Source organism: Geotrypetes seraphini, chromosome 8 (genome assembly GCF_902459505.1).
Source record: "Geotrypetes seraphini chromosome 8, aGeoSer1.1, whole genome shotgun sequence".
Lineage (NCBI taxonomy): Eukaryota > Metazoa > Chordata > Amphibia > Gymnophiona > Dermophiidae > Geotrypetes > Geotrypetes seraphini.
The window spans coordinates 78,710,672-78,732,258 of NC_047091.1; the positions used below are offsets into that span (position 1 = coordinate 78,710,672).

The 21,587-nt window shown below is 45.6% G+C and overlaps 1 protein-coding gene across 1 annotated transcript in view; it reads left to right on the forward strand.

Annotated features, from left to right (window-relative positions):
• The window catches only part of STIP1 (stress induced phosphoprotein 1), a 69,111-nt gene that overhangs the window by 30,063 nt on the left and 17,461 nt on the right, over nt 1-21,587 (forward strand). The window contains exons 6-12 of the mRNA XM_033955447.1: nt 7,448-7,574; nt 8,141-8,243; nt 8,860-8,980; nt 9,160-9,256; nt 9,487-9,611; nt 9,816-9,852; nt 10,169-10,272. Coding sequence (XP_033811338.1) covers nt 7,448-7,574; nt 8,141-8,243; nt 8,860-8,980; nt 9,160-9,256; nt 9,487-9,611; nt 9,816-9,852; nt 10,169-10,272 — 714 coding nt within the window. The remainder of the gene's footprint in view (nt 1-7,447; nt 7,575-8,140; nt 8,244-8,859; nt 8,981-9,159; nt 9,257-9,486; nt 9,612-9,815; nt 9,853-10,168; nt 10,273-21,587) is intronic.

The following is a 21,587-nucleotide window of genomic DNA, read 5'->3' on the forward strand; positions in this document are numbered from 1 at the left end:
GAAGTCACAAGCTTTCCTGGAGGCATTAGATTTCGATCAACCTCCCAAAGAGTTCCTAAAGTTGCCCGTGCATGATATCTTACGGGAAACTTTTTATAAAAATTGGGAGAACCCGCTGACTGTTCCTGGGGCCCCCCGTAAATTGGACAGCCTCTATAGGGTTATACCAATCCCAGGATTTGATAAACCCCAACTCCCTCATGAGTCTCTCCTGGTGGAGTCCACTTTAAAAAAGACTCAGGGCTCCAGTGTCTATGCCTCCACCCCTCCTGGCAGAGAGGGCAAAACTATGGACAAGTTTGGCAAGCGGCTCTATCAGAATGCCATGCTTGCCAACAGGGCAAACAACTACTCGTTCCATTTTTCATTCTACCTCAAACATCTGGTAATGCAACTCTCCGCCATGCAAAAGTACATGCCAGAGCATAAGGTTCCACTTTTCCAGCAGCACATCTCCAGCCTGCTTCAACTGAGAAAATTCATGGTGCGCTCTATCTATGACTCTTTTGAGCTCACCTCCCGTGCATCTGCCATCGCTGTGGCTATGCGCCGTCTGGCCTGGCTCAGGGTCTCTGATCTGGACGTCAACCATCAGGACCGACTAGCCAACGCCCCATGTCTGGGAGACGAATTATTCGGAGAGTCCCTGGATACCACCACACAGAAACTCTCCGCCCATGAGACCAGATGGGATACTCTCATTAAACCAAAGAAAAAGGCTCCTCCTGCTCGTCCTTACAGACCACAGACCTCATATCAGCGCAGGTTCTCCGCTAGGCCGCTCAATCCACCTCCACAGCAACCTAGGCGGGCCCGCCAACACCAGCACACCCAGGCTCGTGCCCAGTCTAATCAACCGGCCAAGGCTCTTCCTCCTGCCAAACCATCTCAGCCCTTTTGACTCCTCTCTCCAGGGCTTAGCCAGTCTTCCACCCTCATTGCCTCTTCCTCAGCCGATCGGAGGCAGGCTTCACATCTTCATCAGCCGTTGGGAGGTCATCACATCGGACCAGTGGGTCCTAAACATCATCCGCCACGGCTACTCTCTAAACTTCCAGACTCTTCCACCAGACAATCCTCCCGTAGAGTCTGCTTCTCTTTCAACTCAAAACCCCCTCCTCCTGAGGGAGGTCCAATCCCTCCTTCTACTCAATGCCATCGAAGAAGTACCTCTGGAACAAAGGGGCCGGGGATTCTACTCCCGTTACTTTCTAGTTCCAAAAAAGACAGGAGACCTACGTCCCATTCTCGACCTCCGGGACCTCAACAAGTGTCTCGTCAAGGAGAAGTTCAGAATGCTCTCCCTTGCCACGCTGTACCCTCATCTCTCTCGGAACGACTGGCTATGTTCCCTGGACCTCAAGGAGGCCTACACTCACATCCCAATCAATCCATCCTCACGTCGCTACCTACGATTCCAGGTGCACCATCGCCATTATCAGTACAAGGTGCTACCTTTTGGCCTGGCATCATCTCCCAGAGTGTTCACCAAATGCCTCATTGTGGCGGCGGCCTTCCTCAGGTCTCACAACCTCCAGGTGTTTCCCTACTTGGACGATTGGTTAGTGAAAGCACCTACGTCTCCACTTGTGCTACAAGCCACTCATCATACCATCTCTCTCCTCCATCTTCTGGGATTCGAGATCAACTACCCCAAGTCGCATCTGCTTCCCACACAGCGACTTCAGTTCATCGGAGCGGTTCTCGACACCACACTAATGAGGGCGTTTCTCCCCTCCGATCGTCAGCGAACTCTGCTACGCCTGTGTCGTCAGGTGCTCCTTCATCACTCCATTTCTGCCAGACAAATGATGGTCCTCCTGGGCCACATGGCCTCGACGGTTCATGTGCTTCCCCTGGCACGACTCCACCTCAGAACACCTCAATGGACTCTGGCCAACCAGTGGTCACAGACCTCGAATCTTCTTTCTCATCCCATCTCTGTGACATCGTCTCTTCAGCGATCTCTACAATGGTGGTTGGACTCCTCAAATCTTTCCAGGGGCCTTCTTTTTCATCTGCCCCCGCATTCCATTATCATCACCACGGATGCCTCCCCTTATGCATGGGGAGCTCACCTGGGAGACCTACGCACCCAAGGTCTTTGGACCCCGCAGGAGCGTCTCCATCACATCAATTTCCTGGAACTACGAGCCATGTTCTATGCTCTCAAGGCCTTCCAGCACCTTCTCTGCCCTCAGGTTCTGCTTCTGTGCACGGACAACCAAGTTGCCATGTACTACATCAACAAACAGGGCGGCACCGGATCTCGCCTCCTTTGTCAGGAGGCTCTTCGCATTTGGACCTGGGCCACGGCCCGCAGTCTCTTCCTCAAGGCTGTCTACATCCAGGGCGAACAGAACTCCCTGGCCGACAATCTCAGCCGCATCCTTCAACCTCACGAGTGGACTTTGGATCCTCCCACGCTCCACTCCATCTTTGCTCGCTGGGGCACTCCGCAGGTGGACCTATTCGCAGCTCCTCACAACCATCAGCTGCCCCAGTTCTGCTCCAGACTCTTCTCTCCTCACCGTCTGGCCCCGGATGCATTCCTGCTCGACTGGACGGATCGGTTCCTCTATGCCTTTCCTCCTCTACCTCTGATGTTGCAGACTTTATCCAAACTCCGCAGGGACGGAGCCACCATGATCCTCATAGCTCCCCGGTGGCCTCGTCAACACTGGTTCTCCCTTCTACTTCAACTCAGCTCCAGGGAGCCCATTCCTCTACCTGTGTTTCCTACTCTACTTACACAGCAACATCTGTCTTCCCTCCACCTGACAGCTTGGTTTCTCTCGGGCTAACCTCTTCAGGAAATCTGTCTCAGCCTGTCCGTCTCATTTTGGACGCCTCCAGGAAGCCGGCCACCCTCCAATGTTACCATCAGAAGTGGACCAGGTTCTCCTCTTGGTGCCTCCGTCATCATCACAATCCCACCTCCTTAGCGGTGGAAACTGTTCTAGACTACTTACTCTCCCTGTCCAACGCAGGCCTCAAGTCCACCTCAATCAGAGTCCATCTCAGTGCCATCACGGCATTCCATGAGCCTGTCCTAGGAAAACCTCTCACGGCTCACCCTCTGGTTTCCCGATTCATGAGGGGCCTCTTCAACATCAAACCACCTCTGAAGCCTCCTCCGGTCGTCTGGGACCTGAATGTGGTTTTGTCTGCCCTCATGAAACCTCCCTTTGAGCCACTTGCCACAACTTCGCTCAAATTTCTGACATGGAAGGTTCTTTTCCTCATTGCCATCACCTCTGCCAGGAGGGTTAGTGAGCTTCATGCACTGGTTGCCGATCCACCGTTCACTATTTTTCACCATGACAAGGTGGTTCTGCGCACCCATCCAAAGTTCCTTCCAAAGGTAGTCTCAGCCTTTCACCTCAACCAGTCCATTGTTTTGCCTGTGTTCTTCCCGAAGCATCATTCACACCCCGGAGAACAGGCATTGCACAGTCTTGACTGCAAGCGTGCCCTGGCTTACTATCTCGATCGTACAAGGGCTCACCGCTTGTCCCCTCAGCTCTTCCTGACCTTCGACCCGAATCGTTTGGGTCGACCGGTCTCTAAACGGACGCTATCCAACTGGCTTGCAGCTTGCATCGCGTTCTGTTACGCTCGGGCCGGTCTGTCACTAGACGGTGCTGTCACGGCCCACAGGGTAAGAGCTATGGCCGCTTCTGTTGCTTTCCTCCGTTCCACACCCATTGAGGAAATCTGCAAGGCGGCCACCTGGTCCTCAGTTCACACATTCACTACTCACTACTGTCTGGATGCTTTCTCCAGACGGGATGGGCACTTCGGCCAATCTGTACTTCAGAATTTATTTTCCTAATGGCCAACCATCCCCCCTCCCTCTTTGTTAGCTTGGAGGTCACCCATGCGTAAAGAATATGCTGCCTGCTTGTCCTGGGATAAAGCACAGTTACTTACCGTAACAGGTGTTATCCAGGGACAGCAGGCAGATATTCTTACGTCCCACCCTCCTCCCCGGGTTGGCTTCTTAGCTGGCTTATACTAACTGGGGACCACGCACTCCTCCGTCGGGCGGGAAGGCACTCGCGCACGCGCGGTGCGGCCAACTAGAACTTTCTAGTAAAAAGGTCCGTACCGTGGGCTCCGTCGGTGACGTCACCCATGCGTAAAGAATATCTGCCTGCTGTCCCTGGATAACACCTGTTACGGTAAGTAACTGTGCTTTCTAGCCATAGAGTCATGAGCTTTCGAAATATGAGCATAGTCCCTTTCCTGTGGGTGCAGAAGATGTTAAAGATCCACTAAACCCAAACTCCGTGCCAACATTCGCAACCCCTTATCCCTTCGGGGGGAGGGGTTGAAGCCTAAGCCCAGTGGCATCTGTGTCTGTCCTGTCTCATAACTAAATTAAAATCCCCTGTTACTATTAAATAACCCCCCCCCCTGCAAAGGTTGAGAGCAAGGTAAGTAGAATCTGAAAATGTTTGCTGCACAGAGATCGGAGTATACACTGAAACAAATGTGGCTTAAAATGCCATTGAAATAACTATGCACTACCATATATCGACCCTCACGATGAGATATAACTTCTAACTCTTTAAAATTCACTGATTTCCCAATGAGGATTTCTTTGCCAGATTTAGGGAATGTGAAGCAGAGAAACAGTGTTTAATCCAGGAATTCTGCAGCTTCTGATGTTCAACACGAGAGTTTAGTTTCTTGAATACATGCTATATCTGCTTTACATCTTTTCAAAAGTCAGTAAAAGTTTTGTCCTGTTCACTGGGGAATTAATTCCTGTCATGTTCCAAGACTACATTTTTAAGGAAAAAATATCCAATCAACAACACTGTCAGAGCACCCAGCCTTCACTCTGACAAATTGAATAAGTATATCTGTATAAATCCTGAGAGATGCTTTTAGGTTTATTTTTAATTGTCAAGTAAACAAACTCCACCCTGCCTTCTCCCCTCCCTCTAACCCCTCCCCCCACCACTCATTGTCTCTAAAAACCCAACCTAAATCCCCAAACTCTTTTCCCGCACACTCCCAGTGAATCGCATCTAGCACAATATAGTTCCCACTCACACAAAAATATAAAAACCAGCCCCAATTTCCCCTCACTTAACACAATAAAAGGAACAAATCCAGATAACATTCCCAGAAGAATATCAACAATAACAAAACTTTAAACAATGAGCATTGAACAATGCAGGCATAATACAAGTGCAACCTCTTAAAGTCAGAATCCAGAGCCAATCAGACAGGAGTCCAAGAGCGCTATAGATATCTGAGAATTTGATGACACCAGATGGCTCCAACAAGGAATAGTAAAGTAAAAATTTATAGCCACTAGTAATGGTGCCAACATGACCGCTATTATGGAGATCCATCATCTGCACAGCAAACCTGCTACACAACAGGACCCAACACCTCGGTCCAAGGCCTTGCGAAGATATACATACAAAATGAAAGTCGCAGCAAACTAAATTCTTTTGAAAATCACCAGCCATCAGATCTCACCATGCAGCAATCACAATGGAGAGAACGGAGCAGTCTGCATAACAGATTCAAGTGGCAGACTCCTGCTCCCATATCGGAAACCATCTCTTCAGTGCCATACTTGCCTCTTCCAGAAAGTCAAAAGAAGTGATTTTTCCCTTCATATAATAGTTTTGCAGGGTATTGTAAAGTGAAGTGAACCTAATGATCCACCAACTGTTTGCACACTATGTTGAATGCATGATGTCTCTCTATCACAGTGGCCGAATAATCCTGAAATAGCAAAAGTCTGTGATTGCCATATGCAAACTTTCTTCTTCCTGTATAGCTGAAAAATGTGATCTTATTCAGCAAAATTCAAGAGTCAAGTGATGACCACTCGGGGTCTATTATTATCAGATCTCTGGTTGCCAAGCCAATGTGCATACTTCACCCTGAACGGGCCTAAATGTGCAAAGTCGGGGGGAATCCTGTAGACAGCCATTTTTCCAGGAATCCAACCTGCTCCAGCTCCTTCACAGACTCCGGGATGCCCACAAAATATATATTGTTTCTACATGATCTGTTCTCAAGATCATCTAACTTGGCTTCATATTGGATGACTGAAGTTTTTATACGTCGCAGATCATCAAGGGTTCCTTTCATGGTGTCCTCCATGCTGGAAAGATGAGTTTCCATCTCAGCCATACATCCGTGAAACTTGTAAAAAAGTGAGTCAAGGTGCCCAACTAATCTTGATTGGGGCTAAACTGGTAGCTAGCGACTGCACCACAATTTCTTTAATATGCACCTAGTATTGATTCCTGCACTTCTTTAGAGGCAGCTTCTCCTGACGCTATCTTCGGATCCAGCTGCCTAGCTGAAATGGTAGGCTGCACTTTTTCTTTCTCCTGCTTTGAACATATAGGGCATATTTTTACACAAGAATTTATCTATAAAGCAGGCAACACCCATGAAATTGCAAATTCTTTATCGTCCCTCCAGACCAGGATGTTTATGCTCTTCTGCTAGCAGGTGGAGACTGAACACATTGACTTTTAGCAGTAGTACAAGTGGGCTGTGCAGTCCCATCTACTGTCAGCCTGTTCTCAGTCTCCAGCAGGTGGAGATGGTAAGCCTGTACAGTCTTCCTGTGGTTAGTTTAGGGCCTATTGGATGTGATTAGTAGCCCTTTTTTTTTTTTTTTTTTTTTTTTTTTCAGACGGACAGAGCTTGGGAGGGGTTCCATCTGACCTCAGGGGTGTCAACACTTGGGTGGCCAAATCCTTCCCCCTCATTTCCCCAATTTTTTTAAAGAGGTGCCTCAGCTTGTACGCCTTGCCCCAGTCAGGCAAAGATTACAGCTGAAATGGTAGGCCACACTTTTTCTCCTGCTTTTCTGATTTTATAAACATATTGGGCACATTTTTACCCAACAATTTGTCCATAAAGCAGGCAGCACTCAAGAAATCACAAATTAGAGGGAGAACTAATGATGGATTGGAGTGGCTGCACCAGGAGCCGAGAGAAAACGCTGCCTCTCAGCTCATTTTACCATGTGATCTCCCATCATAATCCGTTCTTAATCTGGGCAACATTTAGGTTGCTGAAGAGGTGATGTGTATTATAATGGAGGTTCTCCGTAGACAGCTGGGGAATGTAGTTGCACTTACCCTCCCTCGTTCCCCTCTAAGATATGTATATATGACTTCAGTTTGAGACATAACAGAGCATCAATGGGAGGGACTACTGAAGGTGGGAATCCCTGCACATGCTCAGTAAGCCAAAGGCTTACTTTTACTATGGGAGAGCACCAACACAAGATCAGTCTAAGGATTTCATCAGCAAGTGTGACTATATATCTCCTGCTTGTCTCTGGAGAAACAGAAATCTTCCACAAAGATAATGTTTCTCATTTGTTGTAAACAAGGCTGTATAGTTAAATTGGATGTCTTGGTTGTCATCTCTTGCCTTTTTGCTGATTATTCAGGCTTTGAAGGAGAAAGAACTAGGTAATGAAGCTTACAAGAAGAAGGACTTTGAGAATGCATTGAAGCACTACAGCCAAGCCAAGGAGCTGGATCCCACCAATATGGCTTACATCACCAACCAAGCGGGTAAGGTGTGCTGGCAGAAACATGATTTAATTTTCTCTGGAAGTGTTTGGGGATTAGAAATTCTAGCAAAAACTACTATCATTTCTATAGCACTTCTAGACATATGTAGAGCTGTACATTAAGCATGTAAATCCCTGCTCATAAGAGCTTACAATCTAATTCAAACAGACCCAGTACAATAGGGATTAGGGGATTTCTCACAGACTGGAGATTTACAGCTGCTCAAAATTTATTTAGACTAAAGGTGGGCTTGGGCTGGGGAGGAGGTCTGAGCTGTTTAGCTCCTGACTTTATTGCCCGTGACAGAACCTAGAGTAGCTTTAACTGTGACACTGGAATTGTCTGGGTTTCCCTGTTGATTCATTCTGCACGTCTTATCAGTTCAATCTCTCTACTTTCATGATCTGCTCAAAAACACCAACTCAGTCAGCTTTATGTGTTGGAAACAGACCATGGCTCGAGCAGACTGATAACATGAAGTTGTCTGGAATTTTGACTTTTTTTTTTTTTTTTTTTTTTAAATCTGATATTTCCTCAGCTTTTCTAACTAAAGGCTTTCTCTTTAGCTGTATATTTTGAACAAGGGGACTATGCAAAATGCCGTGAGCTGTGTAAGCAGGCTATCGATATCGGGAGGGAGAATCGAGAAGACTACCGGCAGATTGCTAAGTGAGTGCCAGAGACTCTGGAAAAGCATGAGGGAGTATAATGCTGAAGACAGTAGTCTGGTGACATGACTTTGGGGAAATAGTTTTGGTAACCGTGTGCTCTCTCATGCCCAAGTGTAACAGGCATCCTAAATGGGCAGGAACATGGCAAACCTGCTGTCATGTGAAATGAGGGACTTCATGGGATTACTGCTTCCATTGGATTACAAGTTGTGTGTGCAGGAAATCTTGTTAGCTCCAGCCTGCCCCTTAATAGGGTATCTGTTTCTGGAAAGTGGAATTTGCATATTCATTAGAGCATAATAGTTCAAACACAAGGACCTGATCACCAAGGACAAGTTCAAAGAATTTTATTCACTGTAACAAGCTACTGTTTCTCTGCCTCTTTGATAGAGAGTTTTGTTTTAATCAAGTAAGTGATGCTGATTGAATATACCACTTGGTTTTCTGTGTGGCCCTGACACTGCCCTTGCACGGGCAGAACACAGCTGTGTTGAGCAAGCTGTTTTATTTGAAGTTGTGAATAAAAATTCTTTGGACTTTTCCTTGGTAATGTGTTCTTTGGGTTTGCACCTGTGTGGAGATCCTTTCAGATCGATTGCCTTGTATTTTTTCAGAGCATATGCACGACTTGGCAACTCCTACTTCAAGGAAGAAAAATACAAGGAAGCCATTCAGTTCTACAACAAGTCGTTGGCAGAACACCGAACCCCAGATGTGCTGAAAAAGTGTCAGCAGGTAGGTGAATTGGAAAGGGACCTTGGGAGCAGGTTTTGAAAATTGATATATTTAAAATTCTTCTATTTTTTTGCTGGAATGGGCAGAGCAAACTCCCCTTCCCCCATCCCTTCCTTAGCCTGGTTGGGCAGAGGCAGTGCCTTGTGAATTCTTTCTTTATTTATTTTTTTAATCTACAGGCTGAAAAGATCCTTAAAGATCAGGAGAGGCTAGCATACATTAATCCTGACCTGGCCCTGGAGGAGAAAAGCAAAGGCAATGAGTACTTTCAGAAAGGTTAGTGTGGGTCCTTTATACTCATAGTTCTAACCCCTGATACCAGGTAATTTCCTTGCAGGAACAAAATGGACTATAAATATAACCATGTATAATCCTCCTGGGTCTTGATTACTTTTCAGTAAACAATGGGGGTTGTTTTACTGTTGCATGTGGCATGGGAGATCAGTACAACTATAATCTTGTCACTAACTGTAGGTTGCTTCCTCTGGTATTTGTTGGCCCACTAGGTGACTATCCACAAGCAATGAAGCATTACACAGAAGCCATTAAACGCAACCCCGCAGATGCCAAATTATACAGTAACCGAGCTGCCTGTTACACCAAACTGCTGGAGTTTCAGCTAGCCCTGAAGGTCAGTTTTCTACCCCTGCTTCTTCAGATCTCTTGCTGCCCTATACAGGGCTTGATGTCTGCCATGGACAAAGGCTTTTTGCTTCACTTGTAAGCGCATTGAAGCATTTCTAGCCCATTAACCTGATAACTCATGTATACTTTGTTGCCTTAAAAAAAGGGCAAAATCCTTCATTTCCGGGTTTTCTTCTCCCTTTTCTGCCAGGATTGTGAAGAGTGTATTCGGCTGGAACCCACCTTCAGTAAGTGTCTTGGGATTGACCTCGTATTCCCTGTATAGCTGACATTTTAATATTGTATAATTTCTGTTCTTTTTGTTACTGTGATTGGTGGATGGTGTGGAGAGATGCTCTGAATACTGCTTGTGTGAATTTTATACCCTGTGTCCCAATCCTCTAGTTTGTATTTCCCTGATCACTGCATCCCTACAGGAAAAGGGGTTGTTAATAAACTCTTCTCCACTACACGTATAGAACTAGAGAAGTTGGAGGGAGGTTGTGCTAGAGTGACAAGTGTCTTGTGTTTTAATGTGTGGTTGTGTTTTGATCTGCCTTACAGTAAAAGGATACACACGAAAAGCAGCTGCACTGGAGGCAATGAAAGATTACAGCAAAGCTATGGATTTTTATCAAAAGGCTCTGGATCTGGACTCCACTTGCAAGGTCTGAAAGGATGGGGATTGTAAAGAGGATGGGACTTTTGGAGGGTTACAATCAAAGCGGATTACATATTTATTTTTAGACAGGAACTTATTTTGTACCTTGGGCAATGAAGTGTTAACTGACTTGCCCAGAGTCACAAGGAGCTGCAGTGGGAATTGAACTCACAATCTCATGGTGCTGAGGTAGCTGTTCTTGGGGATGGGGGCAGAGGAGAGAGAACTAATAATTTTATTGTAAACTGCTTTGACGTGGAAAAATATGCAGTATATCAAATAAACCGCATTGCAATAATGAGGCTGGGGATACCAGAGGGGTCTAAAGTGGGTGTATAGTATCATTTGACAGTGCTCACCAACATGAATTGGTACTCTCGACTCAGAAAAATATATGTTTTGGTATTCCATGCTGTTGCTCATCTCATACCTTACCTCACTCTACTCTGGTGAATGGACATATTGGCGCTTGGATAGAATTTTTAATTTTTTTTTAAAATAGAGCAACTAAAAAAACCTGATTCTTTAGCGTCTCTCCAGACCGGCACAGAAATGGATGGGTTTATGCTCATCTGCCAGCAGGTGGAGACTGAGAACAAATTGACTGAACTCTTCAGTTTGCTTTACTTTCCCGCTTTGCGTCTTATTTTTCCTCAAACTTTTTGTCTACTTTTCTACTATATCAATTTTTTCTTCGGTTTAACTCTTTCTTTTCTCGTTAGCTTCAGCCTTTGGGGGGGTTTCCTCAGGCAAAATTGAGTTTAATTTTGCTGAAGCCATATTCCCAGTTATGTCGAAACCGTTAACGGGCTTTAAAAAGTGCTGTAGGTGTCGGAGGCCTATTTCCCTCACCAACTCTCATAGATGGTGTCTACAGTGTCTAGTCCCTGAACACCGGATGAAGACTTGCGCCCGGTGTCCTACCCTACAGAAGTGCTCTATCAAAGCCCGTTGGCTTCAGCAGGAGAAGTTGTTTGGCGCAGCCATGGACATTGAAAAGACTTTGCAACCATCAACATTGAAGTCTCCTGCATTGACATTGGTATCGGGAGATCTTGCACCATTGGGGAAGTCAGCTAAGAAGCCACCAGCTTCCCAAACAGCGTCGCAGGTTGCAACAGCATCGAGTTCCTTGATGCAGACCAAGCAGCCACTATTGCGGCTTGTCTCTCCTTTTGAGGTGTACATCCTCATCGGTCACCCTCTCCAAGACAGACCGCTGCACTGACGGTACCAGCAGATAAGCCACTGGAACCGGTGCTTTCATTTTGGGAGAAGTTCGATGAGTTCTTCCAGAGGGAGCTTGGTGATATTTTCAAACTCCATGCACCAGTGCTTACATTGACTCCCTTGGTACTGGCCTAGTCTGAGCATTCTGCCAAGAGGCCCCATGGTACTGCAGTCAGCTATCCTTCGGAATGTTGACATGGATCTTTGAGTCATCATTGATCCTCGACATTCTACTCCCGGACATCGATCATCACATCGCTGGTCCAGTTCTCCATCAGTGCATCAATCCACTACTTCGAGACAGCAATGTTGTTCTACTCGACTTTGGAAGTCAAGGAAACATCGATCTTCATCACGTACTTCAAAGCGCAATACAGTTTCTCACTGATCCTCATCATCATCATCACCTTCCTCAGATTGGTACCGAGTCGTTGAAAGCATTGATCCCCTTGACTCACAGATTCTCCAAAGCTTCTCTATGATTCTGATTTACAGTCTGAATCAGAAGGTGACCTCTCTGGTTCTGCAACTGAGGCTTATGATGCCCCCTCGGAACCGCCACCTCAGAAAACTCCTTCAAAGACAAGATCTCCTACAGAAAGACTGTCTTTTACTAAATATATTAGGCAGCTAGGCAAAGACTTGCCTGTCAAACTGGAAGCTGACTCTGGCTTCAGTGCTGAATACTTAGAATCCTTGAACTATGATGAGCCTCCCAAAGAGCTCCTCAAATTACCACTGCATGGTATTCTCAAAGAGACTCTTCACAAGAATTGGGAAACACCCTCGACTGTCACAGTAGCTCCAAGAAAGCTTGATTCTCTTTTTATAGAATCATTTATTCTCCAGGGTTTGATAAACCACAACTTCAACATCAGTCATTACTTGTGTAATCAACTTTGAAAAAGTCTTTTGCTTTGAGGGTCTATGCCTCAGCACCACCAAGGCGAGAAGGCCGGACTGTGAACAAATTTGGATGTCACCTTTGCCAAAATTCTATGTTGGCAAATAGAATCCTTAATTACAATTTCTACATGTCCTGTTTAAGATTAAACACCTAGTACAAAAATTACCTTCCTTTGGCAAATATATTCCTACACATATTCAGGAATTTCACAACATCTCTTGAACTCTCTCCCAAACCAGAAAGTATTTGGCAAGATCTGCTTATGATGCCTTCGAGTTGTCATCTAGAGCATCGGCTATGAGACACTGAGGTGGTTGAGGGTCTCTGATATGGACATCAACCTCCAAGACAGATTAGTTAATATTCCCTGTGTGAGAGAAGAACTTTTTGGTGATTCCATTGAGTCTCCAGCGCCATTTTGCTCTTCAATCGGAGCGTAGTTGCACATTTATACTAAGACCCCTGATGAAGCCGTCAATAGGTGAAACGTGTTCCCCCGTTGGGTGTCATAAGTTTTGTATAACCATATACAGCTATAACTACAGCATCGGCTCAACAGCTACATCTAAGATAAGTGCCGGTTGATTTTTTTTGTTTTGTTTTGCACAAAAGCACTTTATTTGTATCTTTTGATGCACTTTATATTTCAATACAAAAAGCACCGAGCTCGATGAAAGATACCAATCTCCTGCAACAGTTGATAAGAAATTTATTATTTCACCAGCGCAGGCATCTGAGAGCAAAGTAGCTTAAGTTTGTATAATGATTGGTGATCATTATATATACAAGTCTTTTGTGTGTGTATTCCATTGAGGTGGCTACACAAAAACTAACTCAACATGAAAAGAATTGGATTTCTTTGGTCAGAACAAAGTCTAAGCTTTCCTCGGCTTCAGTCATCTAAACCTCCCTCTTCATATTTGAGGTAATTTTTTGCCAAACCTGTCTCCCGTCCACCTGAGCAGAGCAGAAGAAGCAAAAGCAACAGTGGCCTCAAAAATCTCAGCCAGTTGCTCCTCAAAAACGTGCTGAGGCTTTTTGACGTGCTCATGGAGAGCATAGCTGCAGTTTCTCTCTCAACCTCTTCCTCAGCCAATCGGAAGTCTGCTCCACACTGGTCTCTGATAACAACCGACCTGTGGGTTCTCAGTCATTCAAGATGATTTACTCTTCATTTCATCACTACACCTAATAAGAACATAAGAATTGCCGCAGCTGGGTCAGACCAGTGGTCCTTCGAGCCCAGCAATCTGCTCACGCGGCGGCCTCCAGGTCAAAGACCTGTGCCCTAACTGAGACCAGCCCTACCTGCGATCGTTCCGGTTCAGCAGGAACTTGTCCAACCTTGTCTTGAATCCCTGGAGCATGTTTTCCCTTATAACAGACTCCGGAAGAGCATTCCAGTTCTCTATCACTCTCTGGATGAAGAAGAAATTCCTTATGTTCTTACGGAATCTATCCCCTTTTAACTTCAGAGAGTGCTCTCTTGTTCTCTTTACCTTGGAGAGGGTGAACAACCTGTCTTTATCTTCTAAGTCTATTCCCTTCATTGTCTTGAATGTTTCGATCGTGTCTCCTCTCAGTCTCCTCTTTTCAAGAGAGAACAGGTACAGCTTCCCTAATCTCTCACTGTACGGCAACTCCTCCAACCCCTTAACCATTTTAGTCGCTCTTCTCTGGACCCTTTCAAGTAGTACCGTGTCCTTCATGTACGGCGACCAGTGCTGGACGCAGTATTCCAGGTGAAGGGCGTACCATAGCCCGGAACAGCGGCATGATAACCTTCTCCAAATCATTCTCCAAGAGAGTCGTCTTTAAACCCTCAGCAGACGTCCCTTCTTCTTTGAGAGATAGAATCTCTACTCCATCTGAATGCCATAGAGAAAATACCCCCTGCTCAAAAGAATCGGTACTCCTGGTATTTTCCAATTTGGAGGTCTGTGTCCAATTTTAGACCTCAGAGACTTGAACAAATACTTAGTAAAAGAAAAGTTTTGAATGTTGTCCTTGGTGACTCTATATCCTCTCTTAGATCAAAACGATTGGCTATGCTCTCTGGATCTAAAAGAAACTTTATGCCCACATACCATTTCATCCTGCCCACAGAAAATTTCTGAGATTTCGAGTAGCCCAGCAACATTTTCAGTACAAGGTTCTGCCCTTTTGGCCTTGCATCCTCACCCCAGAGTATTCACCAAGTACCTGGTAGTAGTGGCAGCAGCTTTAAGGGCTCAAGGACTCCAAGTTTTTCCTTATCTCAACGATTGGCTAATAAAAGATGCCTCCCCTCAAGGGCTGCTCTCAGTAACGCAGTCAACAGTCCTGTTTCTTCAGCAGTTGGGGTTCAAAGTCTTAACTTTCCAAAATCTCAACTTCAACCCTCTCAAACTAAAATTCATAGGGGCCCTGCTCAACATCATTCATATGATTTTATCTGATGCACTTGTTGTTATATACAAAAATGAATAAAGAATTTTAAAAAAAACACAAAAAAACCCCATCATTCAACTCAGGGCGTTCCTGCCTCAGCAAAGACAAGACAATTTGATTGAGCTTTGCAACCAGGCTTATTACCTTCCGTCTATCTCGTCCGAGCGGATGATGATACTATTGGGTCACATGGCATCCATAGTCCATATTATTTCCTTTGCAAGACTCCATCTCAGGACATCTCAGTGGTCCCCTGGCATCTCAGTGGTCTCAAGCTCTTGATCTACTCTCACAAGAGATTAGTCACATCTTCACTTCGTCAATCTCTGTAGTGGTGGATGAATTCCTCAAATGTTTCCAAAGGGCTGTTTCAAATTTCTCCACATCAGAAAGTTCTGACCACTCGTCCAAATATGCTTGGGGAACTCATCTAGATGGTCTTCACACACAGGGTCACTGGTCCGCTCAAGAACAGCAATGCCACATCAATCTCTTGGAACTCAGGGCCATTTGCCATGCTCTCAAAACTTTTCAGCACATTATATGCAATCAAATCCTACTAATACACACAGACAATTAAGTGGCAATGTATTTATATAAACAAACAAGAAGGAACAGGTTCTCTCATTCTTTGTCAAGAGGCCCAGAAGATTTGGAACTGGGCTATTTTGCTCACAACATATTCCTCAAAGCTGTCTAAATTCAAGGAAAGAAGAATTCTCTCACTGACAAAACTCAGCATACTTTTCCGACCACACAAGTGGATGCTCAACTCCACGATTTAGCATCATATTCTTTCTTTGGGGGACTCCTCAGATAGACCTGTGTGCGTGTCCCCTCAATCAAGCTGCTCTAGACAGTATTCTCCAAAACGTCTAGAGGCGAATGCCTTTCTCCTGGATTGTGTTGAATTTAAGTCTTTAAAAACATCTTTGCTGCCACAAAAGCAACACTCTATGTTAAAGACAGCTACTATAATATAATTAATGCATTCAAATTTCTTTATGCATTTCCATCAATTCCCCTCGTTTTCAAGATGCTAGTCAAGCTCAAATGAGAATCGGCCGCCATGATCCTGATAGCCTCTCGGTGGCACAGACAGCCATGGTTCTCTCTTCTACTTCATCTCACTTGCCAATCTCTCCATCTCTCACAGAGAGTCAAGGATCTCTCTTACAGTTCTTGCACCTGACGGTTTGGTACCTCTCGGGATAACCTCAGCTAACACTGATCTTTCTGATCCTGTCCAGGTCATTTTGGATGCATCCAGAAAACCTTCTACACAGCACTGCTACCAACAGTAGTGGACACGGTTTTCTATGTGTTGTATTCTTCATCATGATGCTTCATCCTCCTCTATATCTTCAGTATTGGATTATCTTCTACATTTATCCAACTCGGGTCTTAAAACCACTTCAGTTAGAGTTCATCTTAGTGCTATCAATGCTTTTCATGGACCAGTCAATGGTAAACTTTTTGATTGCTCATCCTCTTGTTTCCAGATTCATGAAATGACGTTTCAGTATCAAGCCACATCCAGTGGTTTGGAACCTTAATGTGCTCTCTAGATTGAAGCCTCCTTTTGCACCAATGTCTTCGGCTCATCTTAAATATCTTATTTGGAAAGTGGTATTTCTAATCTCCATTACTTCTGCTCATTGAGTGAGTGAGTTTCAAGCGCTGATGTTGGAACCCAACATTTATAGTGTTCCACCATGATAAAGTAGTGCTTCACACACATCCAAAATTCCTCCCAAAAGTAGTCACAGAATTTTATTTTAATCCATTGTGTTTCCAGTGTGTTTTCCCAAGCCTCATTCTCACCCTGGAGAAACAGCTCTTCATTCTTTGGACTGCAAGCGATCTTTGACTTATTACTTACAGTGGATTAAGCCACATAGAACATCTCCTCAACTGTTCATCTCCTTTGATCCTAACAGGTTAGGCCAGCCTGTGTCCAAGAGAACTATCTCCACATGGTTGGCGGCCTGTATTTCTTTCTGTTATGCTCAGGCTGGGCTGCAACTCGGGTGTCATGTGACAGCACACAAAGTCCTAGCTATGGCAGCTTCAGAGTTGCTTTCTTATGTTCTACTCCTATTGATGAGATCTGTAAAGCTGCTACTTGGTCCTCAGTTTATACATTCACATCTCACTACTGTCTGGAATCTTATTCCAGATGGGATGGTCACTTTGGCCAAGCAGTATTGCAATATTTATTTTCTTAATGGCCAACACTCCTTCCATCCCATTGTAGTAAGCTAAGGAGTCCCTCATGTTTAGAATATGCTACCTGCTTGTCCTGAGATAAAGCACAGTTACTTACCATAACAGGTGTTATCCAGGGACAGCAGGCAAATATTTTCACAACCCACCCTCCTTCCCTGGTTGGCTTCTTAGCTAGCTTACAGAACTGAGGAACCATGAGCCTACATTGGGCAGGAAGGCACTTGTGAATGCATGGTGCGGGCAGTCGCAAAGTTTCTAAAAACTTAGTGGCGACTTTTAAAGCTGTCCATACTGGGGCTCCGTGGATGACTTCACCCACAAGTGAGAATATCTGACTGCTATCTCTGAATAACACCTGTTACGATAAGTAACTGCTTTATCTTCAGGTGTTGGGTTCCATGGCAGCCTCGCTGGAGGTTGTCCCCTGGGCCAGAGCCCATATGCAGGCTCTACAGGACACTTCTGTACCGGTGATCTCTGCAGAAACATCCTCTTCAGTTGTAGCTCCCTTGGACTGGAGCTGTGAGCTCAGCTTCCACTGGTGGCTTCAGGGTGCACCCTTTTCAAAGGGCATGCCTCCTCTCCGGATCTCAGAATGGATGACTCTCATGACCGATGCCAGCCTCTTCAGCTGGGGAGCTCATTGCTGGAATCACTCGGCTCAGGACCTGTTGACTCCCCATCATAAGAATTGGTACATAAATTGTAAGAAATCCAGAAGGTTTTGACCATTGTAGCGGGATAGTAAGATTTCAATAAACTTTGAAACTAGGCTCTAGGCAGCATCCTGAAAGGAAAAGCCATAAGAGCGTTGTCCGACAATGCCACAGCAGTGTGTATGTGAACAGGCAGGTTGGTATAAGGAGCCCCCCCATTGTATCTGAAAGCTCAACTGCTTTTTTGGTGTCCACCTTCAGTCTCTTTCCGTGGCTCATGTGGCCAGAGTGGACAGTGTTCAGGCTAATTTTCTAAGTTGGCAGTTTTGGACCTGGTGAATGGCTGCTACCACATAGGGCCTTGATCTAATTGTGCAGTGCTGGAGCAGACCAGTGATGGACTTAATGGTTTTGTCCAAGAACAAAAGCCAGATGCTTCTTCAGTCGAAGAGTGGAGCTGGGAAGCTTGGGATTAGATGTGCTGGTCTAGCCCTGGCCACCAATTGGTTTCTGTTACATCTTCCCTCCTTGGCTCATGGTGGGCAGGGTTACCTACATGGTGGGCAGGCTTTGTGATCCTGGTGTCTCCAGATTGGTCTCGCTGGCCTTGGTATGCAGGCCTGGTTTGTCTTCAGCAGGACAAAGGGTTCAGACTGCCTCTTCATCTCAGCCTTCTCAGTCAGGGACCTGTCCCCATGGAGAATCCACAGTGCTGTGGTCTTAAGGCATAGCTCTTGAGTGCTTGGTGCTGATTTGCAAGGGCTATTCCGACGTAGTTATTGTCATGCTGCTTTGGGCTAAGAAACCCTCTACCATGGCGACCTATGCGAAGGGCTGGTGGGCTTTTCAGCAATGGTGTGCTAACGACCAGGTGCAGCCATGTCAGGCATCCATTTTTAGTCATTCTGGCTTTCCTTCAGGCCAGGCTAGACAGAAGCCTGGCTCTGGTTTCTCTTAAGGTGCAGGTGGCTGGGCTTTTTTTGCTTCCTGACTCCTGATCGTAGGTCTTCAATGATGGCTCATCCTGATGTGATCAGATTCCTCCGGGGAGCCTTCTCTGCGACATCCCTTTCCGTCCTTAACCTTAACATGTATATTTGCTAAAGTTTGATATCCCACAATTTACAACAGATCAATGGGGCTTACAAAACAATTAAGAAAAGAATGCCATTATCAATAGAAAAGACCTACCATATATACTCTGATATGTCGATCCGAATATAAGTCGAGACCCCCCTTTTCCTCGCCAAAAGGAGGAAAAATGGTTGACTTGAATATAAGTCGGGCAACTTAATATTCAAATGTCCTGCCCCGTCAGGCTCTGCGCCCAGCACCCTTCCATCTTCCCCTTCCCTGTCAGGCTCTGCACCTAGCATTCTTCCAAACTCCCCTCCCCTGTCAGGCGCTGCACTCTTCCTCCCAGGCTCTGCCCCCCTCCTCCTCCCTGCCCTATCTTCCTACCTTTTCCGATCTGGTGGAGGTGCAGCGGGTCCTCTACCGATCGTTGGTGGAGATGCAACGAGCAGGAGCAAGCTTTCTGAACTCCTGCCCTGCTGCTAACCGGCGCTGAGCGGCTTCCTTACTGGCTCCTGCACTCAACTAGGAGTATTGCCTCTTTGTGGGCGGAATCTTGGGCAGTGCCTCCCACAGAGATCTGTCAGGCAGCTACTTGGTCTACTCTTCATACCTTTTCCAGATTTTACAAAGTGGATGCAGCTTTTAGGTCCTCGGTCTTGCAAGCAGGCTCTTCTATCCCTCCCTACACATTGACCATTGCTTTCGTTCGTCACATGTTTAGAATCCGGAGTAGATGTAACTGAATGTAAGAGTAGGTTTTTACCAGAATAATCTTTCAGTTAATCTACTATGGATTCTGTACGGCCCACTTTCTGCCTCCGATATTTCTGTATTCCAGGCCTGGAGTTCTCTCCTGTCAGCCAGACGTTTACACACCAAGAAACCCGGTGTGTATAAGTGTATTCGTTAGCCTCTGGCTCCCTTAATGTTAGTGCCAGTTGCACACAGCAGATTGTTTCTCTATGGGTGTGTTTCAGTTGTTATGATTTCTTCTAATTATTGTTTTCTAAGTTACAGAGCAGATGTGAATTAATGCAGGGAGTTTCCCCGTTCCCCCTCCTCTTTTGTCTTTTGTTCCATTGGAACTAAACTGAGCTGTGGACTGGGGCTCCGCCTCTATAGGAGAGATGCTCAAAGTTGTGTTTTCCTCTCTGCAAGCCAATTCATGGGAAGGAATGAATCGCCACACGTACAGAATCCATAGTAGATTAACTGAAAGAAGATTATCCAGGTAAGAACCTAATTTTTCATTCTGTTCTAGACCAGGGGTAGGCAATTCCGGTCCTCGAAAGCTACAGACAGGACAGGTTTTCAGAATATCCACAATGAATATATATGAGATGGATTTGCAAGCACTTGCCTCCTTGAGATGCAAATCTATCTCGTGCATATTTTTTAATATCAATAAATTTTTATTGAAATACAACCAACATCAAAGCAGTATATGCAGGATCATCATACAATAAACAAAGACAACCCACAATGTCCAATCCACTATACAAAGCCCAGTGCATAAATCCAACATGGGTCAGCACTACTCATACTGCACATGTAAAGAAAACAACATTGCACACAGTACCCCTCAGAACTCCTCCAGCCCCCACCCCCTTCCTCCCTATGAACATCCAAAGACCCCACCAATCTCCCCGCCCATGAATATACTATCCACAGCTCCCTCCAACCCCACCCTAAAATTCACTAACAGTCAACCCTTAAATTTTCCAAAAAGCAAAGCCCAATCCCGTTGATGTACATCAAAATAACCATGCTGTTTAGCTGTTACACATTCCATAAGAAGTAAATGGCCCACCCGGTCCCTCCATTCCCATTCAGATGGTACCGTTCCCCTTTTCCAATAAGAAGCTGCAAACATTTGGCTGCAGACAACACTATGCGCAATAATTTTCTGTGCCACCAGACAGTTCTCAGATTTATAAGGAGAGAGTCGTGAGAACTTACAGACAGTTTTTGTTCGGCTTCCTCTACCGCCATTGAGGCCGCCACGCGGGTGCCCACCTCCGCTATCGCTGGATTGACATCCTGGCGTACTCCACCATCTGCTTGAATCCAAGGGGGCGCACCCGATGTAGAGGCCATAGCTCCATCCCCCACAGCTTCCACCAGGTCTTTGTCCTCCAACCCCGACGAGGTAGCAGGTTTTCCCTTATCTGCCGGAGGAAGCCCAGGCACGGGTTTTGATTTTTCCCCCATCTCAGTCAGAAAACGGAACTTGTCCAACTTTTTCCATGTGGCCATCTTCAGGTTCCAATGAACCACCAAGCAAGCCTCTCACTTCACGCGCAGGTAATGAGTTTAATAGTTTATTGAGCAGCTACAATGGAGTGCTCAAATTAAGCTGCCATCTGGGGCTGTGACGTCACTTCTCTATCTCGTGCATATTTATTGTGGATATCCTGAAAACCTGACTTGCCTATGGCTCTCGAGGACCGGAATTGCCTACCCCTGTTCTAGATCAACTTCCTTTTTCTCTAGAAAAAGGACCATGTTAACTGGACACACAAATGTCGAATGACTTTTTAATAGACTTGCATAACTTAATATTCAGGTATGTGCCACAGAATTGCAACAAAATCTTCAAAACTTTTATAGAAATCTGGGGATGCAGGCTGTTTGAAAGTACCCGTATTTTTTGCTCCTATAAGACGCACCTGACCATAAGACTCACCTAGGTGTAGAGGAGGAAAAACCAAGAAAAATAAATATGGTTTAGAATTTTTTTTTTTTCTTTGTTTTTCCTCCTCTACACCTAGGTGCATCTGGTGGTAGGCAGCC